Source organism: Chanos chanos, chromosome 1 (assembly GCF_902362185.1).
Source record: "Chanos chanos chromosome 1, fChaCha1.1, whole genome shotgun sequence".
NCBI lineage: Eukaryota > Metazoa > Chordata > Actinopteri > Gonorynchiformes > Chanidae > Chanos > Chanos chanos.
The window spans coordinates 52,624,249-52,650,907 of NC_044495.1; the positions used below are offsets into that span (position 1 = coordinate 52,624,249).

The 26,659-nt window shown below is 42.6% G+C and overlaps 2 protein-coding genes across 6 annotated transcripts in view; both read right to left on the reverse strand.

The window, feature by feature from the left end:
* The window catches only part of gapvd1 (GTPase activating protein and VPS9 domains 1), a 31,228-nt gene extending 15,139 nt beyond the window's left edge, over nt 1-16,089 (reverse strand). For 3 of the 5 annotated variants that reach the window (XM_030774592.1, XM_030774600.1, XM_030774576.1), the window contains exons 1-10: nt 15,966-16,089; nt 7,827-8,042; nt 6,722-6,989; nt 5,765-6,340; nt 5,549-5,635; nt 5,230-5,364; nt 3,826-4,018; nt 1,182-1,339; nt 642-771; nt 67-192 (exon numbers count right to left, since the gene is read on the reverse strand). In XM_030774592.1, the coding sequence (XP_030630452.1) occupies nt 67-192; nt 642-771; nt 1,182-1,339; nt 3,826-4,018; nt 5,230-5,364; nt 5,549-5,635; nt 5,765-6,340; nt 6,722-6,989; nt 7,827-8,011 (1,858 nt within the window). In that variant the 5' untranslated portion in view covers nt 8,012-8,042; nt 15,966-16,089. Of the gene's footprint in view, nt 1-66; nt 193-641; nt 772-1,181; nt 1,340-2,455; nt 2,537-3,825; nt 4,019-5,229; nt 5,365-5,548; nt 5,636-5,764; nt 6,341-6,721; nt 6,990-7,826; nt 8,043-15,965 lie in introns of all 5 variants that reach the window. The other 2 variants (XM_030774569.1, XM_030774584.1) reach the window with 2 other exon arrangements.
* Nucleotides 16,090-18,895: 2,806 nt separating this feature from the next.
* Nucleotides 18,896-22,111, reverse strand: unm_hu7912 (un-named hu7912). Its single transcript, XM_030789599.1, has one exon. The coding sequence runs from the start codon at nt 22,109-22,111 to the stop codon at nt 18,896-18,898; it is 3,216 nt and encodes a 1,071-aa protein (XP_030645459.1).
* Nucleotides 22,112-26,659: the final 4,548 nt, after the last annotated feature.

A 26,659-nucleotide genomic window follows, 5' to 3' on the forward strand; every position in this document is an offset into this window, starting at 1 on the left:
GATACTCCTGGCTCCTGTATGTAAAGTTGTATTGGCACTTGCGCGCGCACACACACACACACTAACCTTGTTCGTGCTCCAGTAGCTGAAGAGCCTCCACCCCGTTGCTGCCGGACGGTCCAGCTCCCAGTTCAGACACAGACTCTCCCTCCAGGTCCAGAGAGGAGACCGAGTTGGAACGGTTTGACGGTCCTGTCCCCAAACACGAGGATTTGATCAACACACAAACACACACAATGCTTCTGATCTGGAGCACAAGTTGCTCCTTAATCTCTCTCAAAGCCACACTGAGAATCAGTAAACTTCAAAAAGCCACACGTTTTATTCTAACTCAGGCAATAGTTCTGCATCGTTCAAAAAGCAACCTTTCTTATTTTTTATAGACCTCCTCTGAAGCTTTTTTTTTTCCCCCGGTGCCGAGTCTCTTTGATGTTTCTTTTTTGCATGAAAGTTTAACTTAGAAGAAGCGGTAGATGGAAAAAAAATAAAAAAAGAAAGAAAGCAATTTCTCTCCTTTTCCCCCACTCTTCCATTAGAAATAACCATGGAAACAAAGCTCCTTGACATTATGATAGATGGTGGGTTTGGACATGAAAGAGACGGAGAGAGAGCCCTCTGCTGGTTGCCATAGAAACACGCACCCTCGGAAATGCCCTCCAGGTTGTCGCTGCAGAGGGAGAAGCGCAGCGTTTTGTCCGGTTTGCCGTGGAGTTTGGCGTCGTCCGCCGGGGCGTCTCCCTGGGCGCCGTCAGAAAGCTGCAGTGTCAGCACCTGAGAGCAGAGCAAACAACGCCGCCGTCCCGTGAGCCGAAAACGGAACTTGATAACTCTGACGTGAAGCACTCAAGAGGTTTAAGCAAATAAATCCTCCATGTAATCTAATTCTTCTCTGAGCTATGGAGTAAACAAACACGTTCCTCTGTACTGTGCTGAGGTTTTGATAATTTAACTGAAGAAATGATGGACAAACGCAATCTGGAGTCGAGCTGCTCTCAGCCACAGCCTGACCAGCCTTCCCTGCCTCTGTTTACTCTCATAGGGTCACGCTGGACAAATATACTATCACCCAGCTTTCACCTCACTAGGCCAATTTGTGGGGCTGTGTTCATGAATGACAGGACACAAGCAGAGGTCAGCGTGTTGGAAAAGGGAGCCTTTACTGGAATTCTCACATGTCTTACCTCGCTCTCAGACAACATCCCTGGGACCGTCTGAGGGGCTGTTCCTAACGAGATGACTAACACCTCCTCTGGCATCACCTCCTGCAGCGAGTCCTGCGAGTTGGCCTCCAGCTCTCCCTCCTGGGCGATGTTGGTGCGGGAGCGACTACGCGAGGCTGCTAGGGGGGTAGAGGGTGGTAGAGAGAGAGGGGGGGGTGGGAGGGAAGCTCTGTTAGAAGATCAAATTAGCTTTGAATGTTAACGCACATTTGTCGCCTCAAGCTAAGCGAAGCCGGTGCTAGATTGAGCATAGCAGAAGCCTGTGAGACACAGAGATGAAGCATGCTGGTTGGTATGCAAACACACTCGAATGCCAATACACACACACACACCACAGGCAGGGCAACAAATCACGCTACATAATACACATAATGCATTTAAACACACAGAGGTTGTTTTGGGAGTTTACAAACCGGCCTTTTCGTTTCTCATTTTCTCTTTTTCTTGGGCCGTCTACATTAATTTATCAAGGGACAACACCCAATGAGTAGTCAATTCAGATTCAGTCCAGCTAATGAGCAAACAGGTGAATCTCAAATGACGTTCCTTTCAGTGCTTCAGTCTGATACTTTTCACTTCCTCGGTCCAGAGACACACTGCATAGAACATGTGGAGTTGAAGCGGGAAGTAGTGAGTGAGGGCCACGGACAGAGATGATTTGTAAAAGTACATTTACGGATGATGATTCAGCAAAATACAGAAGATAAATCAGTTACAAGAACATATCCATCCAGTTACACAGATATACAATGCAGTAGCATACTCAATTTCTCTGCTATACTTCAAATGATAGTGTCCATGCCCCTTCAGTTAGACTGATTTTATAGTTGTTCTCGGAACAATGAAAAGAATAAAGGAAATGGGTAAAAGGGGGGACTTATTAGACCCATGAGATATGGGTTCAATATGAAAACCCAAAACTAATTTGAGTCTGTTGCTCCCACCAAGATGTTGCTATGCAGTCTCTCTCTCTCTCTCTCTCTCTCTCTCTCTGTCGCTCACACACACACACACCTCCACAAAAGCAGGACAATCTAGTATAACTGTAGATGAAGAGCAAGCATGATGAAAGCACAGAGTGAACAGTCACAGTGACGAGCGGCTAGCACATATGAACAGTCACAGTGACGAGCGGCTAGCACACACGAACAGCTGAGAGGCGGCATGGAGACGCAGAGAAAGGGGGTTGTGGGTAATATGTTAAGTGTCCCAGAGTGGAGCAGCGGGCTACCCACCAAAGGGAGTAACTAAAGGAATGTGAGCAGACAAGGCTGTGGCAGAAGGCTCCCAACACGTTATGGCAGCTAACTGCTGTCCTGATGTTGTCATTGGCAGCAAAGGAGGACAAGAGAGAAGAAGAGAATGAGGTAAAGGAGAGAAGGAAGCATAAAAATAGGAGGTGAAGATGAAGGAGAGAAACATACATCAAGTTGTCACAACATCGTAGGTCAAATGGAACGAGGTTTTGAAGGTATTTGATGAGAGCTGTAGTTCAGTTCAGTCATTTCAGATACCACTGTACCGCATTTGGATTCCCTCAATTTCATTACGATAAAATGAAAAAATTTACCAAAAATATGTAACATTGTGGTTTCTTACAACAAAAGAAACATTCAGCACTAATATTACACTAAAAAAAAAAAAATCTTGAACACTAACAAGTAACCCCTCCTTAACCCACCTACTTTAAGCCATTTAAGACATGACTCAGCCTCTAGCTGGGCCTCACCTTAAAAATGTTTTTGTTTTCTGTTGGAAGCGCTGCGTTCATGTATGTGCCTGTGGCAAAACCGAGGCGTTCGTTTCTCAAGCCGCGGCCGTTACAGATAGAGGGAGTGCATTAGTATATGGCTGTATAATTGGCTGTCACTTCTGTAATAGCGCCCCTTTTCTGATGCTCTTAATTGGCCGTCTATCAGAGTGACTCATTAGGGCTCGCTCTGCTCAATAACTCCGCATCACGAACGGTTTGTATTGCCTCCTAACGACGAGGCAGGAACGGTTCTAAATAACTAGCGATATTTTTGCGGGTTAGAAAACCACTGTATGGAGAGTGATGTGCTGCAGTCAGATTTTCCCACTTCCCTCCCATTGGCTCGATCCTAACAGGTGACCAGTGAAGGCCTGAGAGAACTGTTTATACACGCTCCTGTGGAAAGGTATGCGGCAAGACCTGGGCAGCGAGTCCTTACGCAACACAACGAAAGCTCAGCATGCAACTGAAGTCACTCGCTAGTTGACGCGTGACATTCTAGAAACGTTCTGTTTACGTTCTTGAGGGAAAATCATCGTCAAAATTTCGGTTATGAACAAATAAACCATTCGGAGAGATGAGTAACTGCTTATGAATTTTGGCAAACTGGCACGTCGTCGTATTCAAAACGAAAAATTGCTGCTAGCAACGACAAGAGCGAAATGCAAACCTAGCGAGTCTACCAGTGCACGGCTCTGCCTAATTTACACCCTATTTTGAGGCACACCCTGACAGGAAAAAACAAGCCATGGTAGGATGAGGTCATCATGCAGAGTCTGAGTTATCTTAGTCTGGGAACAGGCTGGTTAGTGTTTAAGAGTGAGTACTTGGCCTGCTCTGTAACAGGAGTACCTATGGGCAGTCTGTTCTTCTTGTTGGCCGGCGTTGTGGCAGGAGAGAGCTGTGGCGTGTTGGAAGGGGTCAGCTCCAGACTGTTGCTCTTGACGGTGTGCGACCTGGGCACGTTGGCCAGCAGGGTCTGCAGGGCCTGGTGGTCTTCCTCTCGGAGCTGGTCTCCCGCCGTCACGTTCCGAACAAAGTCCACCTGCACGGTACCAAACACAGGGGATGACACTCATCTCTTCACATACAGCGGCTGACCAGCGCTGCTGGACCCTCCACGGAGACAGAAAAGTAAAACTAAGCTTCATAACTCAGTCAAAAATAATAAAGTGGTTTGAAAAACGAAATCTATATAACATGCAAAACACACAGATGAATGAACTAGAGACTAATGTATTAATTAGGTACATTTTGAGACTTCAAAGAGATGTAGTATGCTTCATTTTAAAGTGTGGAAACTAATACCAGGGAGGAGGCTCATTTTTGAAGCTGCTGTTCCAAATGAATGCTCATAATTAAAGCAGGTGAGTGTCATCATTCGGTGATCATCATTAGTCACGTTCATACAGTGAGTGTAATGTACAAACAGCATGGGAAACAGCTAAACCGGCTCTGCAGACAACATGGTGACCACGACGGATGCTCTGTTCTGTTAAACACACGTGTACTTGTAGTGATTAGCTATATAAAACCACATATGCATTGAAAAGTATGTGTATATATTTATACAGATACACACACACACACACACACACACACACACACACAGACAAATCTCTCAGGATCTAAGATCTTCTCTGTGTGGAAGAAAAGAATATAGGCTTAAGTTAAACATAATGTGCTTTTTCGATAACCGAAAATTAGTTTGAGAAATTGTACATGTAGAAGTTTGGCTGTCCTGTCAGTTAGTACTCACTAACATCCCCTTCAGCTAATGTAAATGTTTTCACTTCCTGTGGCCAATTCTCTCAATATTCTTGCTTTCTTGAAACTTTGCCAATTGCAGAGCACACGCGCCTCAAACATGTTCTTAAGTGTCACTCATATTGGAGATCTCCACACACGCCGACGAAAGTGTACATGTATATCATTTTTCACTGGCAGCCTCAGTGCATGCTGAACCAATATGTGGGTGAAATGTTTGTTTCTGGTCCGACAGGCTTCAGCTTGTCTCTCTCTGACACAGGAATCCAACAGGCTTGACTCATTAGAACACAGTGTGATGCTGCAATAAAACTGGTCTGTTTTCTTGCTTCATAGGGCAGAAGACAGCATGTCTTCCAAAAATATGGTCAAACCATAGCCACATGACGGTTACAGACAAGAATTCAGAAGTGGCTGATTCACCTTTCACGGCGCAGCTTTGAGCCACATAGTCTTTAAGACTGATGATGCTAATTCCCTTCCACTTACCAGAGTGGTCAGCTGGTTGTGTGTCATATACACCACAGTTCGTGTTAAACCCTCCAGTAAGTTCATAGAGGACATGGGTGGGGTCTCTACTGCTCGTCCTCCAATGACAACATCCAAAAAGGCAGCTACGCAATTCTGTGTGGATCAAATCAGCCAATAAGAAGCGTTTAAGAGGGTGCAAGCAGCAACAATGGATTTGACAGCAATAAGCATAACATTTCAGGCCATTCACTTCCACTGCATCTGCAGAGATAGTTCATGGAAAACACGACAAAAGACTGGAGGATCTGGAACTGGTAAATGGAAGAGTTGATCTTACTTTGTCAAATTTAGATAAATTGCTTCTCCGTCGTGGGTCCCCATCATCAGTGTCTGCCATGGCTAACTGCTGCAACAGCTGCCCCACCTAAAAGATTCAAACATCGAACAAAAAAACAACAACACGCTATTAGAATATCTACAGTCAAACAGACATTTTTCCCATTAATCTGTCTCCTTCTGTTGAGAGAGCCGATACATTTGACGCTCAACTCACCTGCATGAGGTTGAAGCGTGCCACTTCGTTGATGGGTGCGTCGGAGATGATGCCGTATTGTTCAGGGTTGACGATGGCCGGGCAGATGAAGCAGGTGAGAAGCAGGTCGGTGCACATGGTGCGAACCTCCCCCACCTCCAGTCTGTCCACTCGTGCTAGAGTCTTATACATCTGGGAGACGATCCAGCGGAGGCTCTGGGGGAAGCAGTAGGTGTTCTGTCTCAGGTAGCTGATGAAGGAGTTCACCACGGCCACCAGCTTGGCCTCGTTGGCCTCCACGGCGGCCTGGACTTTTTGCCGGTATCCGTCAGAGCCTTTTTCGCCGAAGAGGCGCTCCTGCTGGGCCGGCGTGAAACGCTCGGTCAGTTTGGCCGGGTCCGTTTCGAGGTGGTCCTCGTCCTTCACGAGCAGCTGCATGATTGGCTCGTGGAGCGTGGCGGTGAGGAAGAGCTTGGCGGAATACAGGCCCTCTGAGAAGAGTTTGAAGAGGATGCTGAAGGCACAAGTTCCTTTCCTCAGCAGTCGTCGTGGGTTCTCGCTCTCCTTCAGTTCGAACTCCACCAAGTAACGCAGCACCTAGAAACCAGGTGTGACATATCAAAGCTGTGACAGGGGACGCTGAGTTAAGCACTGAATGAATGTTTGTGTCAAACCACGTTTCCTACGGCGCTGGCTATGGCACTGGGGCTGAGAGCGGTGACTCTGCAGCTAGTGACAAGAGCAGCGTGAAGCAAGACGGGTAGCTTTTAGAGAAAGAGTGGGAATGTGGTCACAGACAGCAATAGTTCTGTGACACGTACCGAACAAAGGTATGCAGCTTGTGTGGAAGCCAAATTTATAGGCAAAATAATGTTGCCAAGACAAGAAAAGAGAAGAGCATTGCACAAGGCTCCTATTAGTTTAGTGGATAAACCAGTGCACGCGTACATAACCCGTTACTACAGTGAATGCGTGTACCTGTAGCAGGTAGCTCTCATCCTCCTGCATGATACAGTTGCCATAGAGTGAGGTGAAAACAGTGTGGATGACACTCTGTGTGTGCTCCTGATTCAGTCTCTCTCCAGCGACCAGGCAGGACGCCACCAGTCGTGGGTTCTCTCTCAGCCTCCCGAGAAACTCCCCATAGATGCTCTCTTGGAAGCCCAGTGTCTTGTAGCCATCCACAAACTGTGTGTCCTCCAGAACCTTGGCGTGCTGGCAGCATTCGGCCGGGGAGGCCTCGGCACTGAGGGGACAGAGAACTTGTCGTCATTCAAAACAAGAGCTCGAGTATGAAGGTTCTGCGTCTGACGGAGGAAAGAACCGATTGGCTTATTGCCTGCCCTCTCTTCCTACCCACTGCACCCTCCAGTCAGCAATCCATTAAATTGAACTAGTTATGCTGTTGACAGAACAAATTGAGTTACTGTTGAAGTTCAGTGGGTCACGTATCGAGCCGACCGGCAGATTTTAGCGCAGGGCTGTCAAGCCAAGAATGGAAGCCGCAATCGCTACAAACAGCAAAAAGGAAGAATATGAAGCTATTAAATAAGCCCAGTGTTCACAGCTGTAGGTTCGTTGCTCTTCAGGAATTTGAAGATTTAATAGGGCGCTGCAACGAAACTTACATAATCAACCACCTGATCGTTTTAAAGTATCAAAGTTCACAGACAGCAACCAATCCATAAATGCGCAGTTAAGACATTAATGTGTTCAAAGCTCTGCTCTCACAACAAGCAAAATGGCCAAAAACAATGCAATCACCTGAAAGGTCAAACAAGAATAGGTCACATTGATTTCTGGAAATCTGCAAATTTAATTTCCATCAGCACACCTCTAAGTGCACGCTGATTTCTTTTTTGTTCTGGAAAAAAACTCTTAGATGACTTCCACTGCTGGCGGAAGACCTTTTGTTTATGGTACAAATTAACCTAATTATAGAACCAGCTAACAGGGTAAATGATTCAGCCCTTAAAACGCTGCGGCAACTTGGACAGACACTCATCGAGGGCCATGGAGCCTGACTGGTGGAACGCTCAGGCCATGCAGAAACGGGGAAATCAGGCTTCAGTACTGTGGTCACCTGGTGAGGATTAGGCGGTCGAGGTTGATCCTCTGCTGCTTGGCGATCCAGGCGGCGCGGTAGAGCCTCTCGGCCGTCTTCAGCACCTCTCCGTTTAGCCGCTGGATCAGCTGCTTCTCCGAGGCCACGTACAGCCGCTCCTGCTTCAGGTGGTGGGCCAGAGTGTGAATGTCTGGCTTCACCATCTTTCAGCTCAGCCACAGAGAGCACACACTGCTAGAGAGAGAGAGAGAGAGAGAGAGAGAGAGAGAGAGAGACAGAGAGGAAGTGAGGATGAGTACAATAAAAAGAAATCTAATATCTGACAGAGAGTAGAGATGGAGTATCCTGGACCTGGAGGTCGACGATGAGAAAGGCAGAACAATGTGTAGGATTTTTAAAGGAAGTTCAAAACGAGAGGGAACTCTATGACAAAGGCCGCTCTGGACCTGGGCTTGCTGTGATTGCAATGCTCAGTGATCCAAATGAAGCTTCAGTCACTGGGGAGAGTATGACTCACAGTATGGGATCAAGTGCTTTTAAATCAAAGGAGATTAAAAAGGCTGACTTTATAAAAAAAAAAAAAAAAAGCAGAACGAAGAGTCGTCAGCGAAGTTCCTTTTTTTTGTCACCACAAACGTGACAAACTCTAGATGTAAAGTAGCCTAATACCTACAGAACTAAGCATGCACGCAAACGCGCACACCCGCGCACACACACAAAAAAAAAAAAACGCGTATATGTCAATAAGCACAGTGGGGAGGGGTTAAAAGTGTAACTGTGGAAAATTAAGAGAGAGACGCAAACAGGAAACCTGCTTCATTTCCTCAGGAGAAGAGAGACGAGGAGAGCAGCCTGGGCTCTCAGACAGCAGGTTAACTCCATCAGAAACACTGTACTCATGGTACCATCAACAGACTGAGAATGGAAGAGGAGGGAAAAAAACAGACACATTGTGGCCTTAATACAAGAACAATGCCGGGCCTCCAAAAGCCTAACAGTGTCCCACAGGCTCTTGAATGGCCTATGTGAATATGCAAATCCCATTAATCCATCCCTCTCTTCTACAAACGTCAGACAAACATAAACAAGCACAGACACACACGGATAGAGAGCAAGAGAAAGAGACAGAGAGAGAGAGAGAGAGAGAGAGAGAGAGAAGAAGACACACACACACACACACACACACACACACACACACACACACACTGACACACAAGTGAGAGAAAACACACAAAATGTAAATGGTTTCCGGCAGCATTCTTGGACACAAAGAGGTCTTTGTGGAGGGTAGCTTGAGGGGAAAAAACAGGCTGATGCGTGGGACAGGGAGGCCCGAAAGAGCAGCTCAGACGTTTACAGTGCAAGGCAGGGAATCTGTACGTAAACACCAATGGGCATCCCGGGTCTATAGGCTACTGCTCCTGTGCCATGTGACCCAGAGCCTGTGCACACATTAATGCAGATAATGTATGGATGAGGATGGTTTCAGGCACGTCGGCGGGGGATGACATAATCTTTTCATGTCAAATGAAGCAAATCATTGCTTGGTTTCACAGCTGAGTGCTAAGGCATATTTGCTTTGTGGAGCTTTAAGCCTGGGGGCCAAGGCATTTAGGGCCATATGTTGGGACCAGGCCACCCAGCAGCCCATTATCCACTATCTGCCCTACCCCAAAGTGGAATCATTTGACATGGTCAGCTTGAGAGATGATTTAAAGGTTTTAAATAGCTTTACAAATTGGAAAGTATCTGCGGACTAGTGTGTCAGAGAATATGTGGTGTGGGGTTAAAAATTAGCCAAATGGTTCAGGGAGAACAACCATTCCAGGCAGTGATGTATCACAGGGCTTGCTGTAAATGAAAAGAGTGACCCAAATAATGACAGCATGAGCAGTGATACGTTACTGTGGTTTTATTTGCTCGGCTTTCAAATGCAGACTGAAAAAACGGGGGTTATAAAACGTGAATTCATCCCACATGTACCCCAAATTCTCTTCTTAAGCACACTGATTTGTACCAGTGAAACTCTCTCACACACACACACACACACACACACACACACTAACAGACAGACCTCAAAACTCGCATGTGGGGTACTTCATGTCAGGGTTGAGAGTAAAGAGGACAGTAAATCAGCAGTACAGCTGAGAATGATGGATGCAGACTACAGCCCTAGGACTTTGTGACAAAAAAGGACAGAGAGAGAGTGTGAGTGAGTGAAAGAGAGAAAGTCTGAGTGGGTGAGAGAGGAAAAGAAAGAGAGAGAGAGAGAGAGAGAGTGCAAGAGAGAGAGAGAGAGAGAGAGAGAGAGATAACACGCATATAGACTGGAAAGGTAAGGGGAATTCTAGAGCAGAACAGAAAAAGTGGTTGTGCGAGTTATGACAGTGGAAACGTGCTTTCACTCTTATTAAAAATCTCAAACTGTACTAGGCACCATGCAAACAATCCAAGCAAACTATTAAAATCAAATGTTACTTAACAGCAAGGCCAAAAGCCCGTAGTTTAGCCTACATCTTGTACAATTTACCCAGCAGAACTGTCGATTCATTAGAGCCAGAGTTTGCATCACATAAAGCATCTAAGAGAAGCATTCAACAGCCTTTGACAGGTTCTTTAGAGGTTTTAGGCATCACATGTTGCACAAACAGTGACCTGTATGTTCTGCAAAGCCATCAATCCCGTCACCACTCTGTATCCTGTCTGTTGGCTGAAGTGCACTGTTCTGCAGACACTGAGACCAGCTCTCCAGCAAGTATCACTGCAGCACATGGATTATTTATATACACTACGATTCCACTCGACAGCGCTGCTTCAGTAGCCCCCCCACCCCTCCTTTTATTTATTTTATTTGAACTTCTTTCTTTCTTTATTTCTTTATTTACGCTGTTAAACACGCTGGCTAGCAGCAGTAGGAAGAGCTTTTTTTAGATCAGAAAAGAGACAGGTTCACTTTCTACAGGCACTCGGGAACTGGAGCAAGGTCCCCTTTTTCACTTCCCCACTGTGGCTCCCTGCTGAGCTTGGATTAGACCAGACAGCACCAGAACAGGTAAAGCAGGCCACTGCCTGAGGTATGACACAGACAGAAAATGACAGAAAGAGAGAGACAGAGATAGAGAGAGACAGAGATAGAGAGAGTTAAAGAAAGACAAACTGGGCTTGTTCTGTAGGCACTAAGCACGAAGGAAAACAATGTAAGGTCTAAAACACTGGTTACTTTATTAGCCTGAATATTAGTCCAACCTCACTTCAAGCCATTTTTGCATGCAAAATTGTATGCATGTGCAAAACCAATAGCATGACTAATGACTGACCACGTTCAAATAACTTAGCCAATCAATGATTACCTAAAGGCCTTGCATGAGTAAAAAAAAAAAAAATGCAAACACGACAAGCCCTCTTTTAGACCAGGCCTGTAAGGACGTTTTATTAAAAAAAAAAAAAAAAAAGAAAGAAAAAAAGAAAAAAAAAAAGAAAGAAAGGTTCTGAAACAAGTAAACTCAGGGTTGCTGTCACACCCAGGTATGAGAAGGTACAGGAAAACGCGGTTTTTTTTTTCACTTCTTTGTTTCTAATTGCGTTCTTTATGTCCTGCTGCTCTCAGAGTCTCAGTAAACTCTCTGGAAAATGATTCACAGCATCACTGCTGCATCAGGTTTTCTTTTTTCTCTCTCTCTCATGTTTACAGCCCAAAACTCAGGACCTTTGTCCTGCTCACTCGGGAGTTTGTCGACATCTACCTCACCTAATTCACATTTTATTTCGGGTTTCCTTAGCTTGTTCATTAAAGCACGGAAAGTTTGCTCCGAGTCTCAGGACAAATTCTGGCCAGAGATTTAAAGGAACAGGCAGTGCAGGAAGCACACTGAAACCATGCCGTGACTTTACCTGTACCACAACCACTTCAAACCCAATTACAAACTCAAGCCACTCAGGAAGCATGGTACATATATGGTAACAAGGTAACAAATGATCTCTCTCTCTCTCACACACACACACACACACATACAAACACACAGAGCTCTCGTTATGAGGACTTGTTCCGAAAGCTTTGCTGGATCCACTCTTCTGCTTTCCCAGAGAGCTTTGGTCAACCACTGAAATCCCCCAAATTTAATCAGATTGCCTTTCTCAGAACTCATTCCCCTGGGGCTGGCCATAGGAGCCTGGGAAGTGTGCCAGATATCAGGTGGGTCCAGGTTTCTCTTTGAATTCACAGTAAACACTTCTCAACATATGAACATATACTTCATGTATGTTTTTCTTTGACGCATCAGTTAGTTATAGCCTGAGCTATGAATTTTATATGTTCAACCATGCAACCATTCACATAGCAACTTAGCAACACTAAGAACCACTACGTCTCTCTAACTATCACTCCACTATAACTGTTACCAAGTCAGGAGCCACAGTAAACAAACACCGGGCCTTCAGTACATCCCTGTAACACCATCACTGGTCATAACAGACTTGGGTATCCCACACATATCAAAATAAAGAAAAACACCATGTTTAAATGAGAGACACCATTCTGGTAATCTGACAACCCTTGAAGGGCATTTGAGACAGACATTCCTTGTTCACTGCAATGGTATATATGGCACTGTTAAACACAGTCTGGGTAAACAGAGCTGATAAAGCAGTGACATAGCTTTGTGGCGGACATCCCGTGTCATCCCTGTATCTCAGTCACCTGATAATGTTAGCTTACAAATGTCCAGCTGCAGCTGCTCCACTGACTGAAAAATGCAAACCTAACCGCCGCTTTCTCTCAACAGCCGACTCAGCAAAATACAAACCAAAACAATGTCGAAGCTCTCCAGCAAATCATTCCGCAAACTTTACAGTACGACAGAGTTACAAATTCAACAAAGAAAATCCAACAGTATTAAGCCCGTGGAGAAGAAAAGGTGCACCCTACAAAGTAAAACTCTGTGACAGAAATGTATTAAGATTCTCTTTCTGTACAAAATCTCTTAGTGGTGAAGTATGTAGCTTTATATAAGATAGCCTCCTTCGATCAAAAAGTCAAAGAGATGCATCAAAATTGCATGCTTTTCAGTGGTGGCAGCAAATTCATTTTGCATTTCAAGTATGAGCTTCAAAACCAGCTCTTTTGCACCATATTGCCTCATCCAGTATTGCTCTTTTCCACCTCATTTTGCATTGCTAATGTCAAGCCTGTGAAAGAATAAATATTAATTTTTATAGTCCGTCTGCCCCTAGAGTGTGAGAGACCTAAAAATAAAGAAAACAAATACCCTGGCAGGTGGACACGTTGCTATGGAAGTTTCACAAATCTTGCAGAGAAACAGGCCCGAGCAATAGCTGTAATAGTGCCTATGCTGTAACAACAGTAGATTTGTATTTCAGAAATTTCCTCCAACTGAAGCAGCAGTGTACAAGTCAGGGATGTGAGCAGAGGCAAAACCCCATTAGCTTTCATTGACATCCCATGGCCTACTAGCACATTCTGTTCCAGCCATGGACTGTTTAATGACCTCTCTGATTTTAGCTAAATTCAGGCCAAACAGCGCCAGGAAGGCTCGGCCTGAGTTTGAATGTTTCCCTGTGTGTGTGTGTCTGTGTGTGTGTGTGAGACATACAGGCACATCCTCTCGAGTATTCAGCTTCCCGACAGTGTCAAAAAAAAACAAAGCCTTCTTGACCCCTATCTCCTCTCCCAAAGCTATTTGCTTCACCGCATATAGATGCAGCGGCCAGTTCACAGGAGCGCACAAGAATACAGTTCTCTCTTAATCCGAGGAAATGCCTCGCTTTCTCCGGCAAAGCTGTAAAATGTGACAACATCAAGATGCTACAACGTGGTTTCGGCCACAGTGAGATCAACAATGACTCTGGCTTCTCGGTAAAGATTGTGACGGGTGAATGACAAACATACAGCAGCCCATGTTGTTGTGCGGGGTGTGGTTTAGCCCTTAAGGAGGAGAAGGTTTTTGCTCTTGACGTTTTTGCAGCGTACGCTGACAGTCAGTGAGCAGCAGAGCATCCCGCATTAACTCCCATTCCAATGACCGGCAATAAACTGACCGCGTCAGACATCCGCTGTTCTGACTCAGCACCAGGCACACCATGCTCATTCACTTCCTATTACCACCTTATCCCCAACATGATACGGCGATGCAAACGCTGAAACCCGATGCAGAGATAGCAGCAAAGAAAAAGAACAGTCAGATGCCAAATCTCTGATCAGCCTCATCCTTTGTCAACTTTGTGGTTGTGCTTGCTATTTGTCATTAAACAATCCTTAAGCATGACAATGACACATGAGCACAAAGTCAGGGCTGAATAAGCAGGAGGACCACCACTTTTATCTCTTTATAAAAACACAGATGCATTCCAACTCCCTGTGGTCAAACTGCATTCGTCGTGAAGGCTTTTTTTTTGAGAGAGAGAGATTAGCATGTGAAAATTGATGAGGTCTTTTTCCAAGTCCTGTCCACGTGTCCTGATTGAAAGTTTTACTTTCGTCCCATTCACACATTCCCAAAGTCAGACGGGATCTGGAGCTGGGCTTTGGCATGGGACTTGACACTTCCCATGCGAGGGTAAGAGGAGACAGGTGGGTGGAAAGGGGGCAGAGCTCCACGCCAGTTAGGCAGCTGCGTGTGGGAAGAGCAACACACACAAGGGAGCAGCAGCATTTGGCAAGCCTCTGAGAGACAGAGTTGGTGTGTGTTTGCATGTCCTAACTGCAGCTGCCCTTCAATGGACTACAACCCCCCTACTCTTCACCCAAACATCTCCTCTTTCTCCTCTTGTCCCACCGAAATATCGTAAACCTTGAACTACCACAAATATTTGCCTGAAAATTGATATGGGGTGCAACTAAAACTGTAATTTCTGAGAATTGCACTGAACGTTTAATTTATCTACTAACTAATTTTCAGAATGACGTCAAGCGCACAAAAGCCGGCACAAAAATGCCAGATTTAAAGCAGTGTGACGAGCAATTTGAGCATCATGTGTCCAACATAACACTTCACAAGTTTATATTGCACCAACTTCCCTCTCATTAAGCCAAGAAATAAGAAATACTACCTCCATATGACAACAGAAAAGTACTTATACCTCCATAGTACTTATGGAAAGGACTGACTTTCAAATGAATACAGTGGTCAAAAATCTGCCTATACCAAAACAAGACATCGACTTACTACAAAGGGAGTGTTTACAGCTTGCCAGTTTGTTAGCTCTCTCTGTTAGGGAAAGGTAAAAACACAAACACACAACTCATTATTTAGTTATTTGTGCAATGTAAGTTCGTGCACAATGAAGTTATAATCAACCGTGAGAATGTATATCAACTGCTTCGGGGGGGGGGGATAAAAAAAATATGTCCCATTCCCTACTAGAAAAAGTCTGAGCTTATACCTACGCTAGCTGGGCGACCGACCTAAATGTCATGATTCGAGCCAGAATCCTTCCACATGTAACTGAGGTATGTTAGTTAGGTTCACAATAACTTTGCTAAAGTAACAGAAGTCATACGTTGAACAGTGGAGTTACCTTGCTATCTAAAGCGAAGCTTCAAGTTCAGCACTTAGTAACCAGTGAAAAAATAGACTGTGTTTTCGTGTCTAGTGAGGTGCCACAGGGTGGGTAAGCTATCTGACGTTACTTTGGTTATTGCATTTCGTTTCCTCATCGCTGGCAATTACTTAAAAATACCACTTAATTTCATCTTACAGCATAATATGATCCCTGCCAAAAAAAAAGGCTTAGCTAGTAAAACGAGCTACCTAGCATAGCTAACGAACCATCTACGTTTGAAAACAAGTAAGGCAAGTTTAATATGAAAAAATAATGCTAAGAAGCTACCAATAATAAACACAATGCTCTATCCGTTGGCTCATATCAAAACAGTTTGTACAATTCAGTTTAGCAGGTCTACAGAGAGACATAAAATATTCTGTCCTCAGTGAACAAATTACATTTATAGCTTGCTGGCAAAGGTCTGCTACTTGCTAGCTACATTAGAAAACAAGACAAGGTCCGTTTAGCTAAGTTAGCATAGCTGAGTTACCATTCAAATACCAGGTATCAATGACTATAAGGAAAGCTAGGATAGCTAGCATTAACAATATCTTTCCAAATTAACATTTCAAACAACGCCAAGCCGACTGAACTTACCAACAAACTTGACAATTGTTTTGCAAAATCCACCCGATTGTCAGTGGCTCTGGTAAAAACGAACAGTATTATTCTGGTTCCGTATTCCAAGGTCCTAGGTTTGGAGAGAGATGGCAAGCCCTCAAGCTTGCAAGGCTAACCTACCTCTCTTCGCTAGCTAAAACCCACAACGACAGTTGTCATCACGAGGGGACGTTGCTTCGCATGCGCACAAGCGAATAGTGGGTTAGGATGTAGAGGCTTGTTTGTGGAGCTTGGGTCCTTGGTGAATCGGCGACCTCTGACTGTGCGTCTTGAATATGAATGCGCCTGTACAAAGGTGTTGCATTACACTACATTCAGAACACCATTTACATATGGCCAGCGTTCAGATCAAATTAACGAAGGCTCAAAATAGTGTCCGAGACATTATTTATAGAGATATCGGAATTCTGTGTGGCTGTTGATGTCTCTGTGTTCGTGGCTCGAGTGAAAAGCAGCTGGATCACCATTAATACATTTTTGAGTGAGCCCTCAGGTCGACTGAATTTTACTAAAGTAACTTTTTGCTTAAGCATTTTACCCACCTAGTGTCATTAAAGCTCTCTTAAACGGGGTTTCAAAACAGGTTTGTTTATGTTGTGCATATTGTTGATGGATTTATGGGAGTATCCCATTGTACCAGCAGGTGGTAGTCAAATCACATGAAAGAACAGGACCTGAACGTCTCCGATGTTGATGGCTTCACAACAATGTTCTTTACTGTCTCATTCTTGTCAGCAGATGGCGCTAGTTTATAAACTATTTCTCAAGGACTGACGCTGTGCTGTAGCGATTCAATGCGCCACATTGTTGATGAGGGGCGTGGGCCCCGTTTGCAAATCACAGGTTATTTGAGGTCAGTCAGTTTGTTACTGTCAAGGAAGGGTGTAAATCACTCTGAATCACAACATCTAACCGAGAAATAGCTGTGCATCTCTGTTGAAAAACGTTATGTTCCTCTTGTCCGATTGGAAATGAACACGGTATATGCATTATTAACAATCCAACAAGGAAGGTTTGTAATTACGAGACACTGTACATGCATCTATAGTTATATAGTATACATATTTGTATAGGTCCTCCTTGTCAAATTTATAGTGACCTTCGTTGTTTAACACACATTAGATCATGAAAATTCACATCGCTTACATTCTGCTACAATCATAGACATCAAGCTGAGCTTCATTTCATTGTACACAGCTGAATGAAAAGAACTCAGGAATAGTTTTATTAGACTTTTGATTTTATTTTGTAAGTTAAATGCATCAGGACAACATGTGTATTTAAACTATCAAACAAACTACATGAGCTAAAAAAATATAACAACATCATATATGCAGGGAAAAGTAAATAAATAAAGGGTAAATAAAAACACTAGACATAAATATATACCTTTCTGTGTGATCACAGACACAAGAATCACTTCAAGAATCTTTGTGTCACTATAATATTTGTGCTGTAATGTTTGCCTGACAAAATCTATTACGGGGTAGAAAATATGTTAAGTGAACATGAAACAATGTTTAGCATTTCATTGAACAATTCTGGCATTTATAGCTTGGTAACTTTGATTATATTGCATACTTGTTCTTATATTTAATGAAGACTTGCTGCTTTCCCTGAACTCAGAATTGTATATTAATAATAAAAGTATTAGATTTCAAATATAGCCATATTTATTAAGTAAGTATCATTAGGTGATTAAAATATAAACAATCATTTCAAGTGAAACGTTCCTGAAACAAAATTATTTTTTATAAATTGTAAGTAAACAAATATAGAGGTTCCTCTGATGTTATGGTGAGTATTTTCAGTGTTGAATGCACTTCACCAGAATGATCTGCATTTGAAATTATATTTGGCACTGTGGATAGCTCAATTTGTTAATTTTGAACATTTCTATGAGATCAGTCATTTTGCTACTGGGTACTGTTTCATTCTGTTACATAAACTGGTACATAAATAGGATACTGTTAGACGTGACTCTAGTCAATAGTTTGTTCACTAAGAATACTTCAGTTTCAAACACCATGTTTAACTGAGACAAGCTTTAGCTTTTTAAATGATCAAACAAACACAATACAATATGCAATTGCCATTCATATCTTTGTTATCCAAGTCACAACTGTGGCATGTGGCTCCATGTGAAGTAATAATAATAATAATAATAACTCTCGGCTAATTCAAGAGACTAAAATGTAAGTAAATCCCATATAAAGATGTCTGAGTTTGTCTGATGTAGATTTAGATCGATCTCTCTCTCTCTCTCTCTCTCTCTCTCTCTCTCTCTCTCTCTCTCCCACCCTCTCTCTCTTTCTTTCTCGCCCTCTCTTTTTCTTTCATATTCTACTATTACCTGTAAAGTAACTGCAAAAAAATAATATATTTGAACTGAAATACTCAGTTTAATAAATACATGATGCACTAATATACTTGTATGAAGAAATACCAGTGAGTTTTCCTTGCATGCATTCTACTGTACATGCAAGCTGTATAATAACCTGTTCAAGCATATAATAATCTGTCCATTTTTCTTGGGAGGCAAGAGATTATAGTCAATCATACTGAAAAATGTAACACATTGCAGCCCCTAAACTTTTGATCTCTGTATTACTATAATAAATAAATAAATAAATAAATAACACAAATAATTGCTGAGATCCAGAAATAATTTCAGAAATCATAGTGATGATTACAATCACTGGCCAATTATTTTCTGTTCTTTTAATGGACCGTACATCCCAAAAGCAATTCCCTTTCTGAGCAGTACGCAGTGGCATGAGGGAAATCATAAATAAATACAATTTCTGTATTAAAATATGTATCTATAAACATTAGTCATAAATATGTTTACTGAATTATATACATTATATTTATATACACCTCAATGGCACACAGGTTACATGGGACTATATGATGTCATCTAGCAGGTGTGGTGCACCAACCCAGTCCAGTGTTCTTGGTTCAGAAGCTGCCATTATCATGCACATAAACTGCTTCCCTGTTCTCTTGTCTATGGGGTAAATAGTAGTCGGTGTGAATCTCTTGTTGTTTTCAACAAACTCACAGAGTTGGTTGTATATTTGTGGGTATTCGTGTCGCAGGAAGACCCCTCTGGTCCTGAGCTCTCGTTGGATGTTGATAAAGCAGATCTCTCTTGCCTTCCTGCCCTCCTCCCCTTCCTTGTCAATGTCAGATGTTCCAGGGGGTGGCGTAAGAATAAGTGTCTCCATGTCAGTCTCCTTTTTAAAGACTTTTTTATCTGGGCTTGAGGAGGCCAAGGTCACCTTAGCATATTTACGTACTGTTGGTGCTTGTAGTCTTGGTGAGGGTCTGTTAGGCACTATGTCACCTACAGCTATGGATACATTCAAGAGGAAACATTCATTGGGATCATATTCCTTTCCAGCCTCCTGTAGCTCCTTGCAGTATTCACCTAAGTTGTCCTTGAAGCTGTCCAACTCTCGGAGGGACAAATATGTGGGAGACATAAGGAGGCCCTCAAGACCAACTTGCAAAAAGTTATCAGCAGAACCAGTGTTTGGAAACCCCAGGAAGAGGACACCTCTGCCTCGAGACAAGTAGCCAACTTTAGCAATGCGGGAGAACGCTTTATGCACTTCAGAGTTTTCTCTGCAATGCTTTAGGATATGCCTGCAAATGCTACTGACACGTCCATAGAGACAGTTCTCTTTGTGAGTGTCCCAGTCTTCCCGACGACAGCTACGGGAACAGTAGTAGGTGTAGCAACTGTGGCATGACTTGAAATAGAGGCAGGCATTAAACAGAGTTTCCTTGCGCCGACATTTACTGTTGGCACATATCATGGCGTCATCTTCATCTGTGCTATGATTCAAAGAAAGTTCCTCAGTGCTTCTCTGTAAGCCATCACAACCACTGTCTGGGTCTTTAGGTGTGTCTGGGCTTGTCTTTGAGGATGTTGTATGTGTGTTTAAAAGTCCTGAATCCTCTTGCCCTACAATTTTCTCTCCTTTGGCATCATCATCAGTAATTAGCTGTTTGAGTTGATCCAGTAAATTCTCACTTGGCCTTCTGCTATTTGGGGGTTTGTAATCAATCACCAGGTCTGCTAAAAGTTCGTCCAGTTGCTCAAGACTCTGCTGAAGTGAGTAGCTATTATGTTTCCTGTCGGTATTTTCTGGTGGATTTGCTGGTTGATCCAATTTAGAATTTTGAACCCTCACTCCATTTGGTATATCCCAACTGACTGAACTTGCCTCTTTTTTCCTACTGCTGCCTGTGCGGATGTCATTATCTGTTATTGTAATTTCTGGGGTTACAAACCAATGTCGTCCCATGCCGTTCCTTCCATCACTAGGACATTTCTCCAGAGAATTTTCAGAGAGGGACAGAGCAGCATAGCGTCTTGGTGAACTCGAAAGGTTAACAATGATTGGCTGTTGTCTGATGTCAGAGGAAACACCTGCCCTTGCCTGATGGAAAAGGTTCTCATAGCTCCGGCCTCGTGGAACTGCATGCTCCCTTTCCATATGTGGCGTGAGAATATTGTCCCAGGATTTTGAATAGTTCCTGACATCAGTTCCCAGTCGACTTGGCTCTGTGAAATCATTGGGAAACCACGGGGTCGGCACTGGGACTCTTTGTGGGGTTACCTGTGAAGAGGTGTATTGACTAGAATATCCAGCAATGCTTGACCGGCTCCAGTCATCTGCATAGACTTGAGACAAGCGGGGGTGTCGCCGTCCCTCTGTATAATAAGCTCTAACTGGAATGTGGTATTCTGATGGGGAATGGCAAGGTCTTGAATAGAAAATCTTTGAAGGCTCAGATGGGAATGCATATACTCGTGGATCATCCCTGTAGTATGGTCTAGCTTGTGACGCAGGCCCATAGTATGGCCCAGGCTCACTCACCGAGTAAGGCCTACCATAGAAAGGCTCAACAGGGTCACGAGGAGGCTCAGTGTAATATGGGCGTACAGGCATGGTATGAACCCATCGAGTCCTTGGGTCATGTACGTACTGACTACTCAGTGAAGGGTTTTGGCTGGTACTGCTGTTAATACTATACTGGTCATCCTGATAGTATGCTCTCCCCGGTGGCTGAACAGGGTACCTGCAAGGATCCTCAGTATAGAAAAATTTAGTTGGGATGTTAGGATTAGATAGAGTCCTGTACTCCCTGAATTCCCTTGGATCTCTGGGAGAGGCCCTTCCCAAGGGAATATCTACAGGTTGAATGTAGCTTCTAGGTATGTAGTTAGGATACTGCCTGTAGTCCATGTTATAACACTCAGTGGGGGTTGGTGTCCGAGATGTAGATATCTGTCGGGGCACAGACAGACTCCTGATTCCAGATGCAGAATATCGCTGCCAGGGCACATCAGCTCTGGCAGTTGGTAGCTTTCTTGTAGCATGCTGAATAACTGATGCGTCTGGTTTAATATCCACACGGCACCTGACATGAGGAGTGTTGGCTGGTTTGTCCTGCATGGTCTCCTCAAAACAATCAGAGACATAAAGGGGTGTATGAGGCTGTAGCTTAATAGGGTGCACTTCATTGACCAGAGCCCTGTTTGGAGGGTGGGAGGCCTCTCTATTTTGGGGTAACACTTCAGGTCTCTTATGAGTGTCAGCTGGAGTCCTATGAGTGTCTCTACCCCGCCTGGCTGAGGGTGGAGAGACTGTTATGGGTACTGGTGTAAGGGTGGCCCTAACTCTAGGGGCACTTTTTGATCGTTGTTTGCCTTGAGGACCACTCCTTGCTGCCTCACTGGTCATGTCAGTGCTGGTCTGTGCTTGGGAAAGCCTGCTATTGAACAGATCAGGGGAGGAAAACCGTAAGTGTCCTTGCTGGCCGATACCATTCCAGGCAACATCTTTATTAATCGTCTGCCGTTCAGTCCTGTAAGGATACTCCATAGAAGAGGAAAATATCTTTGGATCATCCAATGACTCGATGAAATCAAAGCTACGGCAGTGCCTTTTGTTGATGGTTTCAAAGTTTTGCTCCAGCGTGCCGACCATTTGGGAATCACATTGTGTGGATGACAATGTATACTTTGATGGCCCAGAGTTTGGGGATAATTTTATGTCTTGGTACAGTGTTGATACTAGTATGTCAGGAGGATCTGTCCGTGTCATCTTAATGGGACTCCTCTACTCTTCCCCCTCAGACTGACTTAGAGATAATGGAACCTGGAAAGAAAGATAATCAAAAATAAATTTAGAAGCGTATTACAACACAAGCAAGACCTTGACAAGTAAACAAACTATTAAATGTACTCTCAAAACTAACATTATCCGCACCTCGTGAAGTGTGTTGATGCCGGCATTTTCTAATCCATTAGTTTGCACAGAGTAAATACCAGATGAAGGGTCTAATTTCATCACCCCATGCTGTGTTTCAAGTGAACACGCATCAAGGTCTTGATTAAAAACAGCAAAACCTTGTGAAAGGTTATTCTAATTTGTGGAGGGGAAGGAATTAAGATTTAACTGCCCAACAAGATGTTTAGCTGAGATGTAATTGCCAAAATGTTTTACAGAGGATGAATCCTGGATGTGCTTTTCAGGGGAAACCATAATTAAACAGACACAAACAACACTAAGTTTCACTTTTGCTTACAAATTCTGACTTTTGGGGGAAGTGAGTAATGATGTTGAAGTTTTAACTGCAACATAAATTTGCTTTTATGAGACTAAGTTTACATGGTTCACTAAATGTAGCAATGCTAAATGGAACAAGCTATGATTTTACTGATATACCATCGTCCTTCACCCATAACAAATTAATACTCCAGTTGAGGTTGCAATTATTTGAACTGCAATCACACACATAGACAATACAGGACTGTTCTGCTGTTGAATGTTTTGCTTTCTGTTTTTTTTTTTTGTTTTTCTTTTTTCATGCTCAAGGGAACCAAAAAAATTACATTTAGTCCTGCACTGGCAAAGAAGATTTTAGCTATCATATTACTTAGTCTAATGTCTGCCCGTGTTGGACCCATTTAAGCTAAAGGTCTGGCGATATACATTAAAATATAATAAAACAAGCACAAATTAAACATAGAGTGAAGGAAAACAAAATGCCTTTGCTATATTAAGTGTTCTCTAATATCTCCTGAAATATGCCTGTACATTCCTGATCTTATTAAATTTTATGTTTCTCTCATGCATCAATCTATGCGGCAGAAATCACAAAATTTGAGATAAATAATGTAATATAACCCTGAATGAGAAATAAGCATTAATTATGAAGGAATGGGAGCATCATATCCCTCTAAGGAATAAATTAGGAGGATTTGTACTAATGAATGAGTTTATTCCACCCTCTTCTCTCTGTCTGAGGCTTCTGTTGAAACAGTCTAAAACAGACAAAACAAGCTAAAGCAGTCATTACCCTGCAGTGCTCAGCTTTTTTCTCGCAAACCAATTTGAGTCTTAATCATCAATAAACATCAATCAAGTTCTTTCATTGCATATTAAGTTAGCAAGATCAAACTATACTTGGCGTTATTAAATAACAGACTAAATCAAAAAGATAAAAAAGGTGTCAGCTTCAAATATCCCTTTCAATCCTGTGTTCATGTCACGATAATCATGTATAATCACAGTATTTACAGTGATACTCAGTAGAAGTAACTTAAACAAACAAGATGGGAAAGAGTGAATGTAAGACTTGTATAAAAATATACTACACCAATACCAAGATCAACACAAACTTAAAAATACAATACTGTTTGACCAACTGGTGTTAGATTCAGCTATATTAATCAGATTCACTGTGATTAAACAGATTAAACTGTGCCGTTTAATCTTATTGGGACTTATAACAGGTTGGTTGGAAATGAGTTAAAAAGAAATTGCATTAGAAGATGCCTCTTGAAAAGTAAACTAAATATAAAAGAAAAACTGTAAATAACTGTGATTGAATTAGACATCTTAGTAGACACCTTTGCATGAAATAAGCTTTCCTACACACAGAACACTCAGGAACTGCAATAGTACAGACTAGGGTGTGTGGTTACACTAAATTTATGACTGCTCTAATTCTTTCACTCTGTTCTGCAGTGTCTCGTCCCCTTGAGTATCTGTTCTCCATGTCCTATTAGCACTAGAGAACAAAGTGGATCTCTGTCTCTTGTTTGATAGCGTCTCTCCTGGTGCGTGCTATAAATCGCATATCGAGAGCGACGTCAGCATTTTTCAGAGTAATTTTAGAAGGGTGCAGACATCACAGTTTGCTGTGATCTGAATTCACATTGCATGTTAATAATGAGCTTTTTTCCCTTCTTAATCAAATGTATATTTTTAGTGGGGTATTTATAGGAGGGCACAATTTGTTCCCATTGGACGAGGCAGGCAGCTAGGTTCACTATAAGAAAGTCGCCTGATCCATCATATTTGACAATGAGCTTCAAGAGTAGACCTAATTTAGAATGTAATGGTATTTTTAACCTATTTTCAATTTAAACATTAAATCAACTGTCATCATTACTTAATCATCACATAAGAAATGACAGTGTAGGTGCTGTGAAATGCCGCCTCATACTTGTGCAAATATGATGGTGTATGACAGTGACAAATGATTTTCAAAGGGTTGTTTGCACTGGCTGACTTCTCAGGGCACATTTTAATAACAGAGGATACCACAGCGATGCCCTCCCATTGGCTCTTTCTCACTGGCCTGTCCTGAGAACCATCTGTTCTTCCTGCCGAGAAAGGACTGTCCAGCATTCTACTTCATATTCCCTCACTCGCTCCTCAACACACACCTGAGGACAACGCACACACACACACACAAACACAAACACAACAGCATGCCATGTCTATATAGTCTAACTCTCTACACCCCTACCAATTCTACTTGAAATTAACCAGCCTTCATTTAAAGCATATGAAATTGTCTTATCACTGTTTGTGGTTACCTCATATAAATCCTAAGCTTAGATAAAGTCTGCCATAAATCAGGAAGACAAACAGACAAATATGTTATTGAAATTTGTATCCAGAATAAAATTAATTTTCATTTCTTTTGATATCTGTCCAGATTATTCATGGATGGTGAAATCAGACAAGGTTTCTGATGTGTAAATATTGTCTAATCAATTTGACAAATGTTTCCGTTACAGTGTCCAAAACTCCCCATTCAGGGTGTCTGGTGTTTTAGTCAATAATTCATAAGAAGTCCAGTGTCGTAAATTGACAGATTTATAGAGTATCAATAGTAAGCCAACTTTTTTTTAGAAACAGCAGTTGAATTAAACACTGCAAAGTGAAGCAGCTGAGGTAAACACTTCCAACTGCCATTACAAGGTCATAAAAACCATTTGAAAGCATATCACATCTTTCAATTCCCATAAGTGCTTCTGATGAGGATGGAGGTACAGGCAAAAATATGATGCACAGAGATTTGCACCAGCTCCAGTATTCTTTCGGTCTGCCATGACTTTGCAAAAATCTGCATAATTCGAGACCGAATGGTGATAACCTTTACAGCGCTTAAAGAATGACAACCACACGTAGGTCTACACCAAGTGTGGATCACCCTCTGCGACTACCCCTTACTTGCACGTTCTCGGGGGTATTTATAAACACATTGTCCCTCAAGGAAGGTGCTTACAAATCAGCTTTCTCTCTGGTGTGACATGCTGAAATCAACTGTTGCCCCAAGTTGTTTTTCCAGCTGACTAAGGGTATGGAGTGTCCTCTGTGTGAGGTAGTGCCAGTTCAGGAAACGACTCCGAGCCCTTTCTGTAGATGCATTCTAGGTCAAAGAACCACTGAGGCACGGAAACTATTTGTCTTGCACTGCGAAACGTTCTGTCATTGGAACTACTCTCTAATCTGCAACAAATTGTTACTGGTATTACTGTAATCTGTCACAGCAATAACATTTACTTGTTTGAAGCAAACTGAGTTCTTTTGTTGAGAACAGATATACAGCACAAAATATTGTTTTCAGGACAATCAACTATCTTGATGAAATATTTAATATATGTTGGAAAAGGGCCAATTTTAAGAGGAAGAATTGAAACAAGTACAAATATACTGAAATAAATTTGACAGAGATTTTCTGCTAAGTCACCCAAAACAATTTTAAAATCGCACAAGCAGCTTCAAATCTGTCTCTACATCATCTTTCATTTTGCCCCAAAAAATGTATTTTCTAAAAAAAAAACGCTTACTGTGACAGTTTAAAGGGAAAAAAAACCAGAGAATGTTCAATATTTCCCACCCTTATGAAAGTTGGCAGATCTAAAGATTGGAGCTTTGAGCATTCTCTGCAGAGGCTCCTGTCCTTGTGATTGTGTGCTGAACACCCAGTCCCACACTAAGAGATAATCACCCATCTGTCACAAAAAGTATCATCACTCATAAAGCATTCTGTGTTCTCCTCACAGGCAGGAATGCACTATAAGACCATCAATTTGCTTAAAAGGCCAAAAGAGAGCAGATGACTACTGATGTCTGTATGTGCAATAGCATTGGTAAGCCTTATCACCCCTAATTATTCACTAATTTCCACATCCTTAATATGGATTAGGCTATGTAATACAGGTCAATTTGTGATATGTGTGGTATCATGAGTTCTACACGGATATGATGGCTTTCTTCATACTTTTATGTCACTTACTTTAACAGCAAACACAACACATAATACAAAATATATGATGTGGGTAGTATGTA